The 20,780-nt window shown below is 56.5% G+C and overlaps 2 protein-coding genes across 9 annotated transcripts; one reads left to right on the top strand and one right to left on the bottom strand.

The window, feature by feature from the left end:
• The first annotated feature begins 738 nt into the window (after window positions 1-738).
• On the top strand, window positions 739-13,102 carry PHKG2 (phosphorylase kinase catalytic subunit gamma 2). 5 transcript variants are annotated; one of them, XM_045013078.1, is made up of 10 exons: window positions 739-875; window positions 2,291-2,430; window positions 3,796-3,971; window positions 8,896-8,950; window positions 9,375-9,440; window positions 9,608-9,771; window positions 10,139-10,229; window positions 10,925-11,078; window positions 11,258-11,383; window positions 12,317-13,102. In XM_045013078.1, exons 2-10 carry the CDS (start codon window positions 2,336-2,338, stop codon window positions 12,629-12,631), a joined length of 1,242 nt encoding a protein of 413 aa, XP_044869013.1. In that variant the 5' UTR covers window positions 739-875; window positions 2,291-2,335; the 3' UTR covers window positions 12,632-13,102. The 5 variants fall into 5 exon arrangements, with proteins under 5 accessions (XP_044869013.1, XP_044869016.1, XP_044869015.1 ...); XM_045013081.1 differs by having other exon boundaries at window positions 841-875; window positions 2,294-2,430; XM_045013080.1 differs by lacking the exon at window positions 739-875 and adding an exon at window positions 1,485-1,825 and having other exon boundaries at window positions 2,294-2,430.
• A 169-nt stretch (window positions 13,103-13,271) lies between these two features.
• On the bottom strand, window positions 13,272-20,628 carry CFAP119 (cilia and flagella associated protein 119). 4 transcript variants are annotated; one of them, XM_045013115.1, is made up of 9 exons: window positions 20,343-20,623; window positions 17,204-17,235; window positions 15,477-15,542; window positions 15,071-15,240; window positions 14,705-14,775; window positions 14,444-14,560; window positions 14,148-14,211; window positions 13,676-13,759; window positions 13,272-13,473 (listed from the first exon to the last, which is right to left on the bottom strand). In XM_045013115.1, the coding sequence occupies exons 1-9, from the start codon at window positions 20,370-20,372 to the stop codon at window positions 13,295-13,297; spliced, it is 813 nt and encodes a 270-aa protein (XP_044869050.1). In that variant the 5' UTR covers window positions 20,373-20,623; the 3' UTR covers window positions 13,272-13,294. The 4 variants fall into 4 exon arrangements, with proteins under 4 accessions (XP_044869050.1, XP_044869049.1, XP_044869051.1 ...); XM_045013114.1 differs by having other exon boundaries at window positions 13,676-13,762; window positions 20,343-20,622; XM_045013116.1 differs by lacking the exon at window positions 15,477-15,542 and having other exon boundaries at window positions 13,676-13,762; window positions 20,343-20,628.
• Between the last annotated feature and the right edge of the window lie 152 nt (window positions 20,629-20,780).

Genomic DNA, 20,780 nt, shown 5'->3' with positions numbered 1-20,780 from the left:
TGGATGGGAGGAGCAGGGAGGTGACTCGGGCGCACTGGGGAGAGCGATACGGGCCCCCCGCCCCGCTCACATCCAGCCCAGATGCTTTAGGGGCTGGGCTCAGCGCGGGGGGGCTGGGGTGACAGTCGCCGCCCTGGGCTCTACGGGGCCTCGAGGCCAGGACGCGCCCAGGGCAGCCCCCCACTGCAGCGCCCCCAGCCCGGCCCAAGGCCCGTGTCACAAGGGCCATGGGGGGGGGGGCTGAGCCGTCACGTGACCTGGGGGCACCGCGGGGTCAGCTGGGGGCAGCATTTGCCATGTGACACCCCAGGGCACCGGTCAGGTGATGTGACCAGGTTGCGGGGATAGGGGGGCCCTTGGCGTGAGGGCCCCTAACCCTGCCTCTGGGGTCAGAGGTCACCTGACTGACCCTTTGCTGAACCAGGAAGCTGCCCACTCTTCCCCGCTGCCCGGCCCTCTCTTGGCTCTTGATTGGTTAGCCATAAGGAACTACCCGCCCCCATCCTCGGCTGACTGGCTGCTTGGTTTGTCAATCGTGCTGCTCCGCATTCCCGTTGATGATTGGTCAATTGAGCCCTCACTCAGGTTCAAACCCCGCCTTGGACTCTTACTGGTCCGGCAGCCCGCCATTCACCACATCTGGCCCCACCCCGCAGCTTGATTAGCCTATCAGGCTGCAGCTTAATTCTTAGCTCCGCCTCTTATTGGCTCCCCGGCTCATGACACCCGGCTCGCGACTCGCTCTTCCCGCCTGCTGATTGGCCGCCTTCTCTCTCCTCCCATGTGGGGTGGAAAGGGGGGCGGGGATAGTGCGGGCCAATCGGGGCAGGCGTCGGGGGCGGGGCTGGGAATCCGGTTCGAAACCGGGGTGCCGGGTGAGTGTTGGGAGCGCAGGTCCCGGGGGCGGGCACGTGGGGGAGGGGACGTACATGGGGGGAGGGGGAAGCTGGAGGGGGGGGGAACTGGAGGAGGGGACGAACATGGGGGGAAGCTGGATGCCCCGTGGGGGGGGGGGAAGCTGGAGGGGGGCGCATGGGGGGGAGGGGGATGCCCCGTCGGGGGGAAGCTGGAGGGGGGCGCATGGGGGGAGGGGGATGCCCCGTGGGGGGGAAGCTGGAGGGGGGCGCATAGGGGGGAGGGGGATGCCCCGTCGGGGGGAAGCTGGAGGGGGACGCATGGGGGGAGGGGGATGCCCCGTGGGGGGGAAGCTGGAGGGGGGTGCATAGGGGGGAGGGGGATGCCCCGTGGGGGGGAAGCTGGAGGGGGGTGCATGGGGGGAGGGGGATGCCCCGTGGGGGGGAAGCTAGAGGGGGGTGCATAGGGGGGAGGGGGATGCCCCGTCGGGGGGAAGCTGGAGGGGGGCGCATGGGGGGGAGGGGGATGCCCCGTGGGGGGGAAGCTGGAGGGGGGTGCATAGGGGGGAGGGGGATGCCCCGTGGGGGGAACTGGAGAAGGGGGCAAATATGGGGAGGAGGGGGATGCCCCGGGGGGCCCCCTGTTCAGGATCTGGCCACCCTGTGGTGGGCGCTGGCTGACCCGGTCAGTGGCTGCGGTGGGTGGGATCCCCAGCTTGGCTGGCTGCACCCTGCGCATTCCCCCCTTGTTCACTCAGCATCACTGCCCCGCCTGGCCTTGTCAGCTGGCCCCTTGGTGAGGGGAGACCCCGGCTGCCACCCAGCCTGCCCTTGCTGCCCAGGCCACTCTGGCCTGGCTTAGCTCCCTCGCCCTTCTCCTCCTGCTCCATCCCACCCGAAGCTCCCCCTGCCCTCCAGCTCCTGACCAGACCCTTCCAAGATGGCTCCTCCCCAAAGTGGCTCTTGCTGAGGTCTGATCACCCCAAGCCTGGGGGCTGGGAACAGGGTACAATGAAAGGGGGGCTGGCTGGCTGGCTGGGGGAGGGGGTGTTGTGAGGGGGGCAGATGGCTGGGGGGAGGCACGTAAGTCAGGAGCCGGTGCTCTGTGGGAGGAGGTTAGGATGGAGGGGAGGGGGCACTCTGTGGGAGGAGGCACATGGGTGGGGCTGCCCTGGGAGGGATGCGAGGAGGTGGGTGGTCTGGCTGGTTGCCCGGACAGGAGAGGGAAAGGGGGTGGGTGAGCTGGAATAATGCTGGGCAAGAGAAGTGGGGAACTGGGGGAGGTGAAGTGGGTTGGCTGGGGGAGGGAGTGGGGTCAGCTGGCTGCGCTTGGGGTCTCCCATGCTGCAGGGGAAGGTGGTGTGTGTGGGGTTGTGTCTCTATGGGACAGATCACTGCTCCCTCCCCACTTGCTGTCTGACTCTTCTTTCCCCCAGCAGGTGCAGGGGTCCTGGAGCCCGGCTCCTGGCGAGCTGGCCAGCATGACCCGAGGCGTGGGGCTAGACGATGAGCTGCCCGACTGGGCCGGCGCCAAGGAGTTCTACCAGAAGTATGACCCCAAGGAAGTCATTGGCAGGTGGGCCTTGGAAGGGTCTCGCTCCCTGCTCTGGAGGAGGGTTTTTTGGGGCGGGGCTCTGTGTGCATCTGGATGGGCAGCTACATCTGTCCATGGCAGGGCGTGAGCAGCGAGGTGTGGGGGCAGGGGGAGAGGGGTCTGTGGGTGTCAGTCTGTCTGTCTCACTGGGGTGTCAGTCTGGCTGTGGCAGGTGGGCGAACAGGTGATGCTGATAAACTGGAGAGGTTAGAGAAGATCCACAAGAATGATCAAAGGGTTGGAAAACCTGCCTAATAGTGATAGTCTCAGGGAGCTCAATCTATTTAGCTTAAGAAAGAGAAGGTTGGGGGTGACTTGATCACAGTTTATAAGTATCTGTAGGGGGAACAAAATCTGATGATGGGCTCTTCAGCCTAGCAGAGAAAGGTCTGACACAGGGGTGGGCAAAGTTTTTGGCCCGAGGGCCACATCTGGGTATGGAAATTGTGTGGCGGGCCATGAATGCTCACAAAATTGGGGGTTGGGTTGTGGGGAGGGGGCGAGGGCTCCGGCTGGGGATGCAGGCTCTGGGGTGGGGCCAGAAATGAGGAGTTCAGGGTGCGGGAGGGGGCTCTGGGCTGGGGTAGGGGGTTGGGGTTGGGGGGGGCTGTAGACTCTGGCTGGGGGTGCAGGCTCCGGGGTGGGGCTGGGGATGAGGGGTTGGGGGTGCAGGAGTGTGCTCCGGGCTTGGACCGAGGGGTTCAGAGGGCAGGAGGGGATCAGGGTTGCGGCGTGGGAGGGGGTCAGGGGTGCAGGCTTCGGACGGTGCTTACCTCAAGCATCTCCCAGAAGCAGCGGCGTGTCCCCTCTCTGACTCCTACACAGAAACATGGCCAAGCGGCTTTGCCCGCTGCTCCATCCGCAGGCGCTGCCCCTGCAGCTCCCGTTGGCTATGGTTCCTGGGCAATGGGAGCTGCGGAGGCGGCACTTGGGGCAGGGGCAGTGTGTGAAGCCCCCTGGCTGGGCGACATGTAGGAGCCGGAGCGGGGACATGCTGCTGCTCCTGGGAGCTGCGCGGAGTCATGGCACGCATAGAGCAAGGGAAGCCCCCGATCCCACTCCCCAGCTGGATCTCGAGGGCTGGATTCAAACATCTGAAGGGCTGGATGTGGCCCCTGGGCCGTAGTTTGCCCACCCCAGTCTAACACAATCCAACGGCTGGAAGTCGAAACTCTACATCTTGTTTGTAGTCTGAATTTGTAAACATTTAATAGTGAAAGTTATTAGCCATTGGAACTAGATGGTCACAGTGGTTCCGTCTGGACTGAGAACGTATGAATAGACAGGGAGTGGAGGGCTGTGGGTGTCTGTCTGTCTCACGGTGGTGTCGGTTGGTCTCCATGGCAGGGGCGTGAGCAGCGTGGTGCGACGTTGTGTGCACAAGCAGACGGGGCAGGAGTTTGCGGTGAAGATCATCGAGGTGACCTCGGAGCGCATGACCCCGCAGCAACTGGAGGAGGTGCGGACCTCCACGGGCAAGGAGATTGCCATCCTGCGTCAGGTGGCAGGGCACCCCTACATCAGTGAGTGACACCCTCCGTCCCCCCGGGACACCCCATGTCAGTAAGTGGGTATGTTTACACTGCAAAAAATGGGTGGTCTTGAGTTCATGGATTCCAAAGCTAGAATGGACCATTGGGATGATCTAGTCTGATCTCTTGTATAACACAGGCCAGAGAGTTTCCCTGAGTTATTCCTTATGGAGCAGAGTGGGTGTTTTAAAAGAAAACATCCAGTCATGATTTTAAATTTGCCAGTGACGGCGAATCCCCCGCGAACCTTGGTGATTCGTTCTAATGGTGAATTATGCTCACTGTTACTCATGTCCGCTTTAATTCTGAGCTGAATTTACCTAGCTTCAGTTTCCAGCCGTTGGATCGTGTTAGACCGTTCACTGCTGGATCGCAGTGGGAGCTCATGATCAGCTGATTATCCATCATGGGCCCCCAAATCTTTTTCAGAGTCACTTGCTTCTCAGGACGGAGTCATCCATCCTGTAGTATGGCCAACATTCTTTGTTCCCAGCTGTACATTTGACTGTAGTGAAACACACATCGCTGCTTGCACGCAGGGAGCTGTGAAGTAGAGGTGAAGATTTAACGGCTCAGGGTGAAGCCTAGAGGACTGGAGTTGATTTTCCCCCTGCTAACCCAAGTCAGTGTGTCTTCACTGCTAGTTTAACCCCAGTGAAGAACATGCCTTTTCGCTGTGCCTCCCAACCCAGTGACACCCTCCAGATTTCCTGGGCACCCCTATGACAGGAAGTCCCACCCCTGGTACTACCCCCTGTCACACACCAGGATGCAGTCCAGACTAATGAACAGCCGTGTCCCTCCTGCCTGCAACCTTGCTGAAGTGCCTGCCACCTGGGCTGCTCACAAACAGCATGCAAGTCACACCCTGTGTGTCTGTGTGCAGCTGCAGACACACCTGGGTTACACTCTCGCTCTCACCAACCTAGGTTATACTGCAGGGTGACCCCCAACACACCCCCAGTTTTAAGATTTCCCTCCCGCCCCCAGAAATGTATGTTCTATTGTGCCCAACCCCCTCCTGGACAATAAAAGTTACATTAAGTCCATTGTTTCTTTAATAGGAATAATGCACACAACTTGCCACCCCAGTGGAGTTTCCCAGATACTTCACTTTAAACATACTGGATTAGATAAAATCTCTCTTTGTACTTATTAAACTTGTTGTTGTTTTTAAGAGAGTACAAGTAATGAGGCATAAAAGTCAGAAATGGTTACAAGAAAAATAAAGATAAAATGCAACTGGTGCCTAATTTAACCTTGCTTTGAATTTAACAGTTTGTTTTCTGACCACGTGCGCTCAGCAGTTTGACCAGACTTCTTAGCTTAGGACCCCTTCTGCAGTCCAATGGCTGCTTCCTTTGTCCCTTTAGGTGCAGAGAATTGATGGGCAGAGAGAGAGAGAGAGGTGTGTCTTGGGGTGTTTGTCCCTCCGTTTGTAGTTTCAGTTGCTCTTGAAAAACATTTCAAGCTTGGTTCCAAGAGACAGAAAGTGGAAGGATGCTCCCTGCTGCTTTTTTTCACCTGTTTGAGCTTTGTTTGTTTCCCTTCCTGCTTGATGACTCTGTTTACTGCTTAAATGCAAATTAAGCAGAGCACCCTTTCCTTTGTTAGTGATAGACCTGTTTGCCAACCTTGGTTTGGAACATGTGTTAATAACGCCATACAGAGGAATGTTATAACTTAGAATATCAGGGTGGGAAGGGACCTCAGGAGGTATCTAGTCCACCCCCCTGCTTAAAGCAGGACCAATCCCCAGACAGATTTTTGCTCCAGATCCCTAAATGGTCCCCTCAAGGATTGAGCTCACAACCCTGGGTTTAGCAGGTTAATGCTCAAACCACTGAGCTATCCCTCCCCCCCCTTAACTTCACATACAATATTTCCACACACATTTTATCAGGACGACAATGATTAGCAAATTACGAGTTTTCAGATTATCCCTTACAGGGTGTACTTTTTACAAAGATTATGACAATAGGGTGTGAATACAGAAGTATGTTCTGTCACGCCTCCCCCTCTACAGCGCTGCAGTAAGATTAGCCACTGGCTGACCTGGAGGCAGCAGGTGAGGGCCCTCTTTCCTGGATAGGGGATCTTCCACCATTTTTTCCTTTCCCTTTATAGGTACAATTTCCATATCAAATTTTTGGAGTATAAGACTCCAGCATAGAAGCTTGGAAATTGAGCCTTTCTTTTTTTTTAACCAGATTAATGGTGAATGATCCATCAGTACCCTGAATTTTCTGTTAATGAGATAGGCAGTCAAGCAATTAAGGGCCTACACTGTAGCATAATGTTTTTTTTTTTCCATGACAGAATAATTTTGTTGGTGGGTGTCAATTGTTTGCTGAAGAAGGTGATGGGGTGTGTGGTGGTGTCTTTTTCCCCCATCTGGATCAGCACAGAGCCTAGACCAGTGTCTGATGCACCTGTACAGAGTTCAAACATTTTGATCAAAATCTGGACTAGCTAGAACAGGCTTTTTCGGACAAGATTTTCTTCACCTTATCAAAGCTCTCTTGACGGGCCTTCGTCCACACGACTGCGTTAGGTTTATTGGTTTTTACACAGGTCTGGGATTGAGATACAATGGCGCTGAACCCGGGCCCCAACCTCAAGGAATAGTTTACCAGACCTATGAAAGCTTGGGCCTGTTTTTTGGTTTGAGGTACAGGCCAGTTTCCAGTGGCTTCAGCTTTTAAGAGCTCATGGGATATGTGACCTTCCCCCTACCCAGTGTTCTAAATAAGGAACTTTGGCTGCTCCAGTTTTACACTTAGAGGCTTTTACGGTTAGGCCTGACTCTGAGCTTTGACAGCACAACTGCCGAGAGTTTTTTTTGTGATCAGCCTAAGCGTTGCTCAACACTGTGATGGCCTTAAATGCTTTGCAGAACTCTGCAAGGGCCTATGTTAACACTTGGTTGACCAGCCTCTGAAAGTTGGTTCCAGCATTAATCAACCCAAATGGTAACATTATGAACTCAGGTTGTTATATGATATATGCCATCATGTGCCAGCAACGCCACCCTGCCGTGTACATTGGCCAAACCGGACAGTCTCTATGCAAAAGAATAAATGGACACAAATCAGACGTCAAGAATTGTAACATTCAAAAACCAGTCGGAGAACACTTCAATCTCCCTGGTCACTCAATAACAGACTTAAAAGTGGCCATTCTTCAACAAAAAAACCTTCAAAAACAGACTCCAACGAAAACTGCAGAACTGGAATTAATTTGCAAACTGGACACCATCAAATTAGACCTGAATAAAGACTGGGAGTGGCTGGGTCACTACAAAAAATAATTTTCCCTCTGTTGATACTCACACCTTGTCAACTGTTGGAAATGAGCCACATCCACCCTAATTGAATTGGCCTTGTTAGCACTGACCCCACCCCCCATCGGTAAGGCAACTCCCATCTTTTCATGTGCTGTGTATTTATACTGGCCTACTGTATTTTCCACTCTGTGCATCTGATGAAGTGGCTTATAGCCCATGAAAGCTTATGCCCAAGTAAATTTTACGCCCTAAGATGCCATTATGAACTCAGAGTCCCATATTTGTGATGAAAGTAGATTTTTTTTTTTTCCTGAGCACCTTTATCTAAAGGAATCTGCCAGTAACCTCAAGTTAAATCAAAAGAGTGGAGATATTTAGCTTTGCTTAAAATGTGCATTATATCAAGTCTAGGGATACACAGCTGGTACTGTAACACCACTGAGTTTTCTATAATCAACACAAAACCATACAGTGTTGTATTTCTTAGAGATCAAGACCACAAGTGACGCCCAAGAGCTGTCAGGCTCTTTAATTACTCCCAGGTCTAACATGTTTTGTATTGCTGTTCAAATTTGTTCCTGCATCTTGCCGGTGGCCCTGTAGGGTCTGCTGGGAGGTGACTGTGGTCATTCTGTAATGATCTTATGAGTTAGCGAGTGTGTCTTCCCCGGCTCATGAGAAAACACTTCTTTGTGTTCTTGCAACACAGACAACACCTCTGCCCTTTCAACTGGTGGTAATGCACTGCAGATATTGATGCTTTACAGGGGAGAGTCAGTTTGACATTCAGCTGTTCAATGAGTCATAGAATATCAGGGTTGGAAGGGACCTCAGGAGGTCATCTAGTCCAACCCCCTGCTCAAAGCAGGACCAACCCCAACTAAATCATCCCAGCCAGGGCTTTGTCAACCCTGACCTTAAAAACCTCTAAGGATGGAGATTCCACCACCCTCCTAGGTAACCCATTCCAGTATTTCACCACCCTCCTAGTGAAATAGTTTTTCCTAATATTCAACCTAAACCTCCCCCACTGCAACTTGAACCAGAAGTAGAACCCACAGGTCTGGTGGTGTAACTTTTTTAATGACTGTTTCAGCTACATTCCCCTCCTCATCAGATACCCCTCCTGGGGATCCCACAGCCTGCACCATGGGGATCTAAGCTGAGTCTCTTCTAGGACTTGGCAATAGGCATCTTCCTTTGCCTCGATTCTCAGCTCTGCTTGTTGTTTGCTCACGTTCTCTGTCACTTTCTTCGGCTTCCAGGCTGGCCAGCTCTGGCTTTGCAGTTGTTTCGCCGTTGCTCATTTTGATGCTTTACTGTTTCCGTTTCCCTGACCCGAGATAAGCAGACAGAAAACAAACCGAGGTTAACCTCTCCCTGTCCGTTTCCAGCCAGCGGTGCTTTGAAGTCTAGACGGCTGGAGTCAACTTCCCCCTGCTAACCCAAGTCACGGTGTCTTCACTGCTAGTTTAACCCCAGTTAAGAACACACCTTGTTTGCAGTGCTTATATACCTAGTGACCCCCCCCCCCAATCTCTTGGGCACCCCTCTGGCAGGAAGTCCCACCCCGACACAAGGAGTGCGCCGCTGTATCCCCCATCCTCTCACTCCTCTCTCTCCCCACAGTCACACTGATCGATTCCTACGAGTCGTCCACATTCATGTTCCTGGTGTTTGATCTGTGAGTATGAGATCCCTGCACCCAGCCCCCACTTCTCCCACAAGGACCTTGCCATGAGTGACCACCCCCCTGCAGGGGTTTGCCGCATCGCAGGGGCCCCCTGGTACGCTCACGTCTGCCCTCTCTGCCTGCAGGGCCCCCCCATGCCCTGGGGCTCTCACGCCAGGAATGGAGCCAGCCAGCCTCCTGCAGACCTCAGGGTTGCTGTGGTATGGGGCGGCCTGTACCCATGGATCAGGAGAAGTGGTGCCCCCAGTTCCTGTACTGCCTGCCTGGGCTCCCTCCTACTCCATCTGCTCCCTGGAACAATTTCCACCCACCCCACCAGGGCTGATCGCTCCCAGTCTTCCTGTCGCCCCACCAGGGCCAATTCCGCCCCCCCCGCCCACCTCCCAGCTGGCTGACAGCCCCCTTCTCTCCCCAGGATGCGGCGTGGGGAGCTCTTTGACTACCTGACGGAGAAAGTGACCCTGAGTGAGAAGGAGACCAGGTACTGTACAGCACCCCCTGCTGGCGGAAGCTGGGGCTGGAGCAGCCGGGAGCTCCCCCACAGTCAGCGCTCCTGCCCTGCTCCCCACAGCGCCCTCTGTTGGGCGAGGCGGTGGCTGCAGGCGTGATCTGTTCCCCCCACCCCCACCCCACCCCCATGCCCTCCAGGTGCATCATGCGAGCGCTGCTGGAGGCGGTGACCTACTTGCACGCCAGCCACATCATCCACCGTGACCTGAAGCCCGAGAACATCCTCATGGACGATCAGCTCAATATAAAACTCTCCGACTTCGGCTTCTCCTGCCGGCTGGAGCCAGGGCAGAAACTGCGGGGTCAGAGCTGGCTGGGCGGGAGGGGTCTGGGGGGAGGCCAAGCTGATCTGTGGTCAGTGGGAGGGCTGAGCTAGCTGGGTCAATCCAGGGGGTGTAGAGAGGGGAGAGGCCAAGGGGCTGACTGATGGGTGGGGGGCACTCCACACACTCCAGTCTGGGGTGCTGGCTGGATGTGGGGGCGATCCAGGGTTGGGGGAAGGGAGGACATGGCTGGGTGGGAGGGGGGTTGCTGGGGACTGCTTCAGTGGCGGGGGAGGGGGGCAAGGACTGGCTGATCCGTGGGGCTGATCCGGGAGGGAGTTGGAGGGCACTATTGGTCCCTGCTCACTCATGCCTGGGTGTCTCTCTCCCCCCTCCCCCACACCAGAGCTGTGCGGGACCCCTGGGTACCTAGCCCCAGAGATCCTCAAGTGCTCCATGGATGAGACGCACCCGGGCTACGGCCAGGAAGTGGACCTGTGAGTCCCTGTTCCAGCAGCCACTGCTGGGCTGTGGGGAGAAGGGCTCATTTGGGGCGGGGTGACTCATTCTGGGGGGAAAGGGGTGGTGGGGAGTGGGTGGGCTTGCCCCATAGACCTCAGTTCCCATCATGGCTCTTAGACACCCCCACGTGTCCCTGCTGGCCACCCACCCTGTGTGCAGGAGGGGTGGGGTGGGGATCCTGACCATTTCCCTGGCTAGCGGCTTCCTGGCCCCCCCGCCCACACCCAGCACCAGCACCCTGATGGGTCCAGCTGGAATGACTTAACCCCTCCCACCCCATTGTGTCTGTGTTCCAGCCATGTCCACATGGTCCCACCTGGCAAGTGATGGGTCTGGCCTGAGAGCGTGCGGGGGATGTGGCCCTGTCTGCCAGCTGGTGGGGGGAAGGTCCTAGCTCCCCACACAGTGGCCATTGGCCCCTCTTGCTGATGATCCCCCCCCCACACCCCGTTCCTGGCTCCACCCTCTGACCCCTCCCTGCAGAGTTGCGATGGCTGAGTAGTGTCCATGGTTCCAGGCCAAGGATCCACCTGTCCATCCATCCCCACCCGTTGGTCTGTGTCTGTCCATCTTTCCCTGTCTATTTGTCCCCCTCCCAGTGGCTCTCCGTGCCCTAGGTCTGGCTCACGGAACCACAGCGTGACCTCCCCCCCACCTTTCCTCCCCGCAGGTGGGCATGTGGCGTGATCTTCTTCTCCCTGCTGGCCGGCTCGCCCCCGTTCTGGCACCGCAAGCAGATGCTGATGCTGCGCATGATCATGGAGGGGCACTACCAGTTCAGCTCTCCGGAGTGGGATGACCGCTCCGACACTGTCAAGGACCTGGTGAGAGCAGGAACCCCCTCTCCCCCATCCCAGATTGGATCAGTCTCCTCCTGCAGTCGCAACCCCCCAAATCAATCAGCCTCTCCTCACCCCCTCTGAATAGAACAATTTCACACACACACTCGTGGCGCCCAGTGGTCTGGTGGCTCAGGCCCCTCTGACTCCTCCTGTCCCTGCAGATCTCGCGGCTGCTGCGTGTGGAGCCGTCGGAGCGGCTGACAGCGGAGCAGGCCCTGCAGCATCCCTTCTTCGAACGCTGCGTGGGGCGCCCAGTCCGGCTGTTCAGCCCCTATCGCCGGTTCAGGGTGAGTCACCTCCTTCTCCCCTTCCCCCCATGAGCTGGGGCTCTTCCAGGGCTTTCCCCATCACTGTAATGGGCCCTTCCAGCAAGAACCTCCCTCCCTCGCTGGGTCAGTGGGCTCCTGTGTCCCCAATAACTCCTCCCAGCCTGCACTGAGCTAATGGGCTTTCCCAGGTTCCCCTACAACGTGCATTGAGCTCTCCTGGGTTCTCCCTCTCCCCCCACTGCACTGAGCTAATGGGCTCTCCTGGGTTCTCCCTCTCCCCCCACTGCACTGAGCTAATGGGCTCTCCTGGGTTCTCCCTCTCCCCTTCCCGCCTGCATTGAGCTCTCCTGGGTTCTCCCTCTCCCCCCACTGCACTGAGCTAATGGGCTCTCCTGGGTTCTCCCTCTCCCCTTCCCGCCTGCATTGAGCTCTCCTGGGTTCTCCCTCTCCCCAGCTTTCTCAGGTTCCCCCTCTCCCCCCACTGCACTGAGCTGATGGGCTTTGCTGGGCTCTTCAGGGTATATGCCCCCCTCCTCCATGTGCTGCTTTAAGGGGCTCTTGTGACTCCCCCAATCCCTCTTCCTTTTTCCCTTCTCCCCTTTGCTGGAATAGTCCTCTTCCCCCCCCCCCCCCACACACTGGGGTAATGGCCTCTCCTGCATGTTCCTCCCCCCTTAATGGTGGGGATGACGGTCTCTCCTCTGCCACCTGGCCTCTCCTCCTCCTCACCGCAGGATAATGGTCTCTGCCATCCCCTCCCTCCCCGTGCAATGGGAAAACGGTCTCCCCTGGCCTCCCCCTCTGCCCTGTGCTAATGGTCTCTCCTGCTTCCCCATTTCCCCCCACATCTGGGACAGGGATACTGGGCTTGCCCGTGTTCCCCACCCACTGGGATAATGGTCTCTCCCAGGCACCCCCACCCCCCTGCTGATGGTCTGTCCTGCGTGGTAGGTGCTGGTGTGGACGGTGCTGGCCTCCATCCGCATGTTCAACAGCTACCGGGTGCGCACGCGGCCGGTGACGCGGGAGCTGCTGCTGCGCGACCCCTACGCGCTGAAGGGCGTGCGCAAGCTCATCGACGCCTGCGCCTTCCGCATCTACGGCCACTGGGTGAAGAAGGGCGAGCAGCAGAACCGCGCCGCCCTCTTCGAGAACCTGCCCAAGGCCCTGCTGCTGGCCCTGCTGGGCGCCGAGGGCGAGGGGGCGGAGCTGGGCCAGGGCGAGGGGGCGGAGCACCACTGCAGCACCACTGCTCCCCTCCACTAGGAGGCAGGGACCAGGCTGGGCTGCGGGAGATCCTGGGGTGGCCCCCCCATAGCTTGGGCACCGCGAGTGGGGGATGGTTGCACTGAACTTCAAGCCAGGGACACCCCCCACCCCCCTGGGAGTGCGCGGGGGCCCTGGTGCAGGTTTGTCCGGGATCTCTGGGACAGGAAGGGACAGTCCTGCCTGGGTGAGGTTTAGGGACCCCGTGTGTGTCTGGCAGGGAGGGGGGAGTCCCCTGGCAGGGGAGGGGGCTGGCATGCTGTGTGTGTACGTCGAGGATGCAGGGGCAGCTCGCGTTCCCCTGCCCTGGGATTCTTTTTACTGGCTCAGTATTGCATCCGGGGGGAGATGGGGCCAAATGCTCCCCCCTCCCCGCCGGGCTCAGCCTGTTGATGTAGCTTGGTTAATTCTTATGTTTTTCTTGTAGTCTGATTTCCTCTGCGTTAGAATAAAAATCTATTGTGACCCCTACAGTGCCTGGGGCTCCTTCCTTCGTCTATGCTCCCAGCAGGGGCCCCAGGCCTGGGGGCGTCTCCCCTGGGGCAGGGGCCGTAGGGGGGACCTTGAGACTGGGGTTCCCCCCCAGCAGGGGGCAGTTTCCCAGGGCAGTGAGACACGGCACCACCGTAGAATCGGAGTCCTTTATTGCCCTCGTCTCTCCCCTCACTTCCGGTGGCCCCGGCCGCCCCCCTTGGGGGAGTTGGGCACCTTCTCCAGCAGGGCCAGCTTGGTGTTGAACTGCTCCTCGCTCGCCCGTAGCCGCTCCTCCACCTCCAGCCGCAGCTGGGCCAGCTCCTGGCAGAGTTGAGCCGAGATGTATTCCCGCAGCGGGGCCCTGGGGCCTGCAGAGGAGAGTGGGGTGAAGAGAGCAGCCAACCAGTTCCCCCACGCTGGGGCTGGAGCAGGGCTGGTGCCCCCTAGAAGGAAAAGGCCTGGGTCCCATTCCCCATCCCCACCCTGGGGCCTGCCTGGAGGCCCCGCTTGCCCCGCAAGGGGAAAGGCCCCGTATCTTGTTCACTCCTCCAGGCAGCGGTGGTCTCTTACTCTCCCTGGGGGCTGTGGTTCCACTGTCGGCTTCCTCCTCTTGCGCTGGGGGCACAGGCACCATCACGCTCTCAGCCACTTCTCCTGCTGGGGGGTGAAGACATTGGCTAATCAGGGTGGGGCTTGGCTTCATCGGCTGGATGCTCCACCTTCCTGTGCCCCCTAAAGCCCTCTCCTCCCTTCTGTGGTGCCTGGGAGCTTGTCCCGCCCAGCACCCTCAGGTGCCCCACTCTGTTGGGATCAAAAAGCCCGTGTCTGGCTGGGAATTGCCGTCCTGTTAGAGCATTTTCACCTTGGCTCCAAGGCCCCAGGGCTTGCTCTTGGTCAGCAGTAGAAAGGAGAAGCCCCAATCATCTCCCCCCCCCGCACCTCCCAACCAAACCCCTCCCATGGGTACGAAGGAGGGTAAACTCCCCTGAGTTCACCCACGTGGCCGAGAGTTTTGGGGGTTCAGTGAGCACCAGCCACTCACCCAGCTCGGCCGTGGGCTCCGGCTCCGGCATTCCCACGTAGGACAGCGATATGTCCAGCCGGACCTGCGAGGTGAAAAAACAGGGCAGTCCTGGAAGCTGCAGGGGCTGAGGCAGGTGTAGGGCTGGGCACGCCTGCCCCCTGCTAGCTGCCCCGTGTGGGTGGAGGTCTCGGGAAGGGAGCCTGTGGGCAGCTAACCCATGCGGGTGGTGGGGCAGGCCAGGACCCTGGGAGGTGCTGGGCGTGGCTGACACTGGAGGTGCCACTCCCCATGGGATTCCCCAGGGGGCGCCATACCTGGGGTGTGAAGGCGTATTTGTACAGCTTGAAGTGGCGGAAGTAGGTGTTCACCACGTAGTCGCTCATGAGTGCCAGCTGCTCCTGGCTGAAGAGGTCGATGCTGAATGGAGGTCGCTGGGGGGGGAGGAGAGGAGAGGGTGAGGCAGGTGATGGGCAGGGGCTCCCCACCCCAGACTCATCCCTCTAACTGGGCCGTGCCGTGGGGGGGCTGGCAGCAGCTGGGGGCCCTGGCTGGGGCTGGCCCTCCCCGGGGCTCACCCGCACGGCGTGGCAGAAGAGCAGCTCGGTGAAGTAGCGGTAACATTCCTCCACATTGGGCAGTGGTGTCTCTGTGGGAGCAGACATGAGTGTGAGGGACCTGCACCCCCCATGGCTACACCCATCCTGCAAGCTCCTCCCCAACAACCACCCCGTCTTCCAGGCTCCTCCCCTTCCTTCCCGTGGCCACCTCCACCATCTCTCCCACAGCCACGTCCAACCTCCAGGCTCCTCCCCTTCCCTGTGCCCATCCCAACTCATGGAGGGTCCTCCCCTGAGACTCATCCCCTTTCTTCAGGCCCCCCACCGTTGCCTGACTCCCTCCTCCCACTGAGGCCGGTGCCTCCCTTCAGCCCCCTCTCTTACCCACACAGGCCTCGTGGGTGTCTTTGACGATGGCGAAGAAGGCAGAGCTTTGCTCCCGGGTGAAGTTGTGCTCCCGGCTGAACTGCACCGTGTAGAAGTAGAGATCCAGCAAGATGGCGGCCCGTGGGTCCGATTCCCAGCTCTGCAGCTGGAACAGCTCTGCCAGCACCCTGTGGAGAGGGGACCACTGACTGCAGGGGTGGGGTGTCTCCCCACCCAGGGGCCCCCTCCAGGGTGGGGGGCCCATGGGGGGACCTGAAAGTACAGGGGGGCTGGTAGGGGGTGCTCTCCCTACCATGGAAGGATAATAGGGGAGACCCCAAGCCTAGGTGCAGAGGGTGGGGGTGTCTCCCCAGGGCTGGGGGGCACTGACCCAGAGCCTTCCCTCAGTCCTAAAACCAGTTACCTCTTCAGCTCGTCTGTGGTCTGCGCCTTGTCGATGAGGTCCATGGAGTGAACGTCCAGGTACTTCCTGCACCAGGGAGAGGGACCCCAATGCCATGAACGAGCATCATTTGAAGCCCCAGCATGGGCTCAACAGCCCGTTGGGGAACATCGACAAGAGACCATCTATTAATATGGCAGGATCAGGAGATACTTTGGGTCTCCCAGCTGAGCCGGTTCTGCCATTCCCAAGTACTGCACCAACAATACCCCCTCCCTGCTCTAGCTCCAGGGCATTCCCGTTACCTGCGTTTAAGGACATAGTTGGTCCTAGGTGCCGGGTGCACCAGAGACTCCAGAACTGATGTGGAGATAGGTTCACCTGACCAGCTGTAGCCTGGTATGTACCCTGGCCCAAAAGGCCGTCCCTAAGTTACATTGCCTGTGCCAGGCCTGGAACCCCAGCCAAGGGGGTAGTGCAGGGGTGGGCAAACTTTTTGGCCTGAGGGCCACATCGGGGTTCCGAAACTGTATGGAAGGCCAAGTAGGGAAGGCTGTGCCTCCCCAAACAGCCTGGCCCCTGCCCCCATCCGCCCCCTCACATTTCCTGCCTCCCTCAGAACCGCCCCTGCTCCTTGTCCCCTGACTGCCCCCTCCCGGGATCCCCTGTCCCTAACCCTCCCCCAGGACCCCCACACCTATCCAACCACCTCCTGCTCCTCCCTGTCCCCTGACTGGCTCCCCAGGCCCCCCTGCCCCTTATCCAGCTCCCCTACTCCCCACTCCCTTACCATGCCGCTCACAGCACAAGGACTGGCAGCTGGAGCCAGCCACACCACCGCGCAGTCTAGAGCACTGGGGCAGGCTGGAGGCTCTCGCAGCCCCGCTGCCCAGAGCGCTGTCAGCATGGCGAGCTGAGGATGTGGGGGGAGGGAATAGGGGAGGGGCTGGGGACTAGCCTCCCCGGCTGGGAGCTCAAGGGCCTCGCAGGACAGATGTGGCCCGCCAGCCATAGTTTGCCCACCTCTGGGGTAGTGCCTTGCAAGCCATTACAAATTCAACACGCGATCTACGGAGCGCCATCCTTGTGTCCCAACATACAACCCTTTGGCTACAAGTAGGTAGGAGGTTAAATGGCCTTCCCAGAACTGAACTTTGGGGTAAATCCCATCAGCTGAGAAACACGTCAGCTCCCGGGAAGCTTGGTTCTCTAGAGCAGTGCTCAGAGCCAAACGACGTGCAGGGGCGAGATGGAAGAGCAGAAGCCTGGCACGGCCCCTCGGCCAACCAGGCAGCTAAAGAGCGGGAACGTTTCAGAGAAGAGGGACCTCGGACAAATTTGAAAAGATCTGGTCTGACTTTTTAGACCCCTTTGATTAATTCCTAGCAGATGGAAACCAACGTGGCGCTCTCCTTTCCTCGCCCTTCCCGTTGCTTTCTTTTTTTGTTCTTTTGTCTTGTTTGTTCTCCTTTTGGGAGCAATCAATAAGATGCACATGACATAACTATCAGACGCTGCATCTTGCGTTGGGCAGCCGGGTAGCAGCCACACAGCAACACCACATGGGGTGGCTTGCTTGGCACTGAGATGCAGCTGCCTCGGGGGTGGGGAGGTAGGTAAGAGCCATGCTGAGACGCTGCCCGGGGATGGCTTGCCTGGCGCTGAGATGAAGGTGCCTCTGGCTGGGTAACAGCCACACAGTGATGTGCCCAGAGTGCCTCCTTTGGAGGGGGATGGATGCTACTCACCACATGCAGATCCTGGCTTCATGGCACTGGGGCTGAAAGAGAGAGCGGTGTGGGGAGTCAGTGAATATGATGGGGATGGGATGGGGCCAAGACACTGGGATGGGGGGAATGACAGGTCCCACATGCCCCACCCTGAGAGGGGTAGCCTGGCCAGTGGCCATAAGAATTAGCTGGTTGATGTTCCTAAGGGGTTAGTAAAAGTGCTCAATAGTTTTATTAATATCAGATGATCAGAATCCAAGAGACAATTTGCCCATGTGTAATGAGGAATATCATGAGCCAACCAACAACGTACTCAACATCAGTGAGGAGACAATCAGCTGGCAGGAGGTGATGGATATTCATGAGGTGATCAGCAATGTGATTAATATTCGTGAGGACCATGATTAATCAGCTGTGGATGCTGACTTTTCCTGAGACATGTTTACATGTACAGTCTACATATGTACAAGAACCTACATTACAAAACAGAATTTCCCTCCTGACGTTTTGAAATTTGGTTTTGTGCAGAATCGGAACAACAAGCTGACATTTATTGTGGAAATTTAGAAAAATTGCACTTTGGAACCATCAAAACGTTTCATTTCGATAATGTGGAACTGCCTACTTTTGACAATGTCAAAATGTTTTATTTTGATAATAACAATAATACCACCAATTTCTTAGCGCTTTTCCTCAATAATTTCCAAGCGCTCCAGAATCTTTAATTGGATACAGAGTAGTTGGAAGTGTGTCAGTCCCAGAATATTAGAGAGACCAGGTGGGTGAGGTAATATCTTTTACTGGTCCAACTTCTGCTGGTGAGAGAGAGACGCTTTCAAGCTACACAGAGCTCTTCTTCAGGTCAGAGAAAGGTACTCCGAGTGTCACCGCTCTATTTATGCTAAACAATCTGTTCCACCTTGCATTTAGTGGGTGCTGCAACTCAGAGGTCCTGAGCTTCCTCCCCGAAAAAAAATCTGGCAGGTTAAGAAGGGGGGTGGGGCTCTGGGTGCTGCACTTTAATGGTAAACGTGCTGTATGTTGGCCACCCGTGTATTATAGTGTCCGTAGCATTGACATACCTGCAGTGATGAGTGTTTTTAAAGCTGTGGAAATTCAGTAGGTGACAAATCTTACTGAATTAGGTAATGCTGGGTTTGGATATTCAGAGCGTGATCAAGGTAAATGAGGCAATGAATATTCAGGAGATGATGCATATTAAGGAGGTGATGAAGGCATAAATAGTCATGTTGAATTATTATTAATGAGTGATGACAATTAAACTGATTGGTGATTCCTCGATTCGAGGCTGATCTCTACCACGGATTTACATATGGGTCCTGAGATGACTCAGGAGTCCGATCCTAGAACCGCGAATCCGCCCGCAGTAGGTACAGACATTTCGTGGCAGGCCAGCTGCCTGTTGGGAGAAAGTTCTTTCTTTTTCCTTCCTTCTCTCTTTTCAACTTTGAGGGCAAGGCACTTCTCCTCAAAGTGGGCCACTGCCTGATGGAGGATATGGCACCATTGGAGTCGGTTGGTGGCTTGCTCCTCCCAATTTGTGATGTCCACATCAATTTTCTTAAGATACGCTTTCAGGGCATCTTTGTAGCGTTTCCTTTGATCACCACGGGATCTCTGACCATGGGCGAGCTGAGAGTAGAGGACTTGTTTTGGGAGGTGAGAGTCTGGCATCCGCATACAATGTCCAGCCCAGTGAAGTTGATGCAGGAGGATCATTGCTTCAATGCTGGTGACATTGGTTTCGGCGAGGATGCTGGCATTAGTGCGGTGATCTTGCCACTTGATGCAAAGGATCTTCCGGAGGCATTGTTGGTGGTTCCTCTCCAGACGCTTGAGGTGCTGTCGATAGGTCACCCAGGTTTCGCATTCATAGAGGAGTGTTGGAACAACAAATGTTTTATAGACCTGGATCTTGGTGTCCACGATCCGTGAAAATGTGTCGGAGCAATTTCCCAAAGGAAGTACTTGTGCACTAGATCCTGTGCTGGATCTCACTGTCGATTTAAATTTAAATCACTGTCGGTGGTTAGCTGCTGGTGTGTGCCAAATTGTGCTGGCTACTATTGCTTCCTTGTGCCCTCCTGTTGGTCTGTCTGGCTCCATCTGGTGTCTTGTTTTACACAGGGATTGTCAGCTCTTCGGGGCAGGGACTGTCTCTCTGTTCTGTCTCTCTACAGTGCCTAGGACAATGGGGTCCTCCGGGGCTGTGACTGGGGCTTCTAGGTGCTACTGTAACACACCAAATAAATAACATACAGCCCCTAGCACAAGGGGGTCCTGGTCCATGGCAGGGGCTGCTGTGGTGATAATAATCCGATCATGTACAGGGACTAAGTGGCAAATGAATGAGGAGCTGCAGCCTGCAGCGAGTTAACGAATGTCCACAATGGACGGGGTGATGAATATCTACAAGGCGATGCTCATCTGCAAAATCGTCACGGGCATTTCTGCAAGTCGGTGGAGAATATTTACATGCTCATAAATATTCATGAGCGGCTGCATCTGGGGTTGCTTCCATTCACCTAGTGAGGGCTATTTCCCTGGAGAGGGATGACCCTCAAATGCTAATCAGATGCTACAATCACGAGCTGATGAATATTCATGAGGTGTCGATTCCGCGGCAGCGTCTGAGTCTCCCATCAGAACTGGGCGGCTATGGAGGGTTGAACTGACTTCAGGTGAATACTAATTAGTCGAGCAATTGATGCCACTTAGCATGTGCATATTAATTAAATCACGCATGCTAATTAGCCAATGAGTTAATTAGACGGCACATACTGTTGCCTATTGATTGGGCCGTGCGTGTTAATTGTCTGGCTCGTACTAATTAGCTGATCTATGTTAATTGGGTGAATGTTAACGAGCTCATTAACGTGAGTCATTAGCTATGAAAATTGATGGCGAAGAATATTAATTAACCGACGCATATGAATCACTCGGCGGGTGGTTAACGAGCCAGCGCATATTCATGAGTTAATTAATATTAATGAGCCGACAGCGGAAGCGTTACGAAGCTCATGCATATTCATGAGATGATAGAAGGGCCGCGGCCCCACCTCACGGACGGGTCTTCGTGGCGCGGTTGCCATGGCAGCAGCGTAGCCCCCGCCCCGCCCCGCCGGCCCCCGCTCACCTGCTTCAGGCCGCCCCCCGGCCCCATCATTGCGGCGGTGCCGGCTGCCGCTAATGCTCGGGACACGTCGCCACGGCAACCCCCACTCCGCCAATCAGAGAGGGTATCGAGGCCGGAACCAATCAGGGAAAGAGTCACTTTACGGGTGAGAGCTCATCAGCCAATCGGCGATGTTGTCTTTGTCCAGCCAATCACACGATGTATCTCTCCCGGGCTATGAAAGAATCTTAATATCTCCAGCCAATCAAAAACAGCCTTTTCGGCTCAGCGGGCTTAGGCCAATTAGCGCATGTCTCTCTTTGAGGGTCGGCTTCCTCCTCTTTCACCTCTCAGCCAATCCTCAGCCAGCTAACATCAGCCAATCTTCGGCCGGGACACTGGTCGACTAACCCCGCCCCTCCCTCGCTCTCATCCAATGGGAGAAGTAGGAAAGAAAAA

Source organism: Mauremys mutica, chromosome 4, assembly GCF_020497125.1.
Source record: "Mauremys mutica isolate MM-2020 ecotype Southern chromosome 4, ASM2049712v1, whole genome shotgun sequence".
Classification (NCBI taxonomy): Eukaryota; Metazoa; Chordata; order Testudines; family Geoemydidae; genus Mauremys; species Mauremys mutica.
The sequence above is the reverse complement of the archived record's forward strand: the minus strand, read 5'-3'. Positions and strand labels throughout refer to the sequence as shown.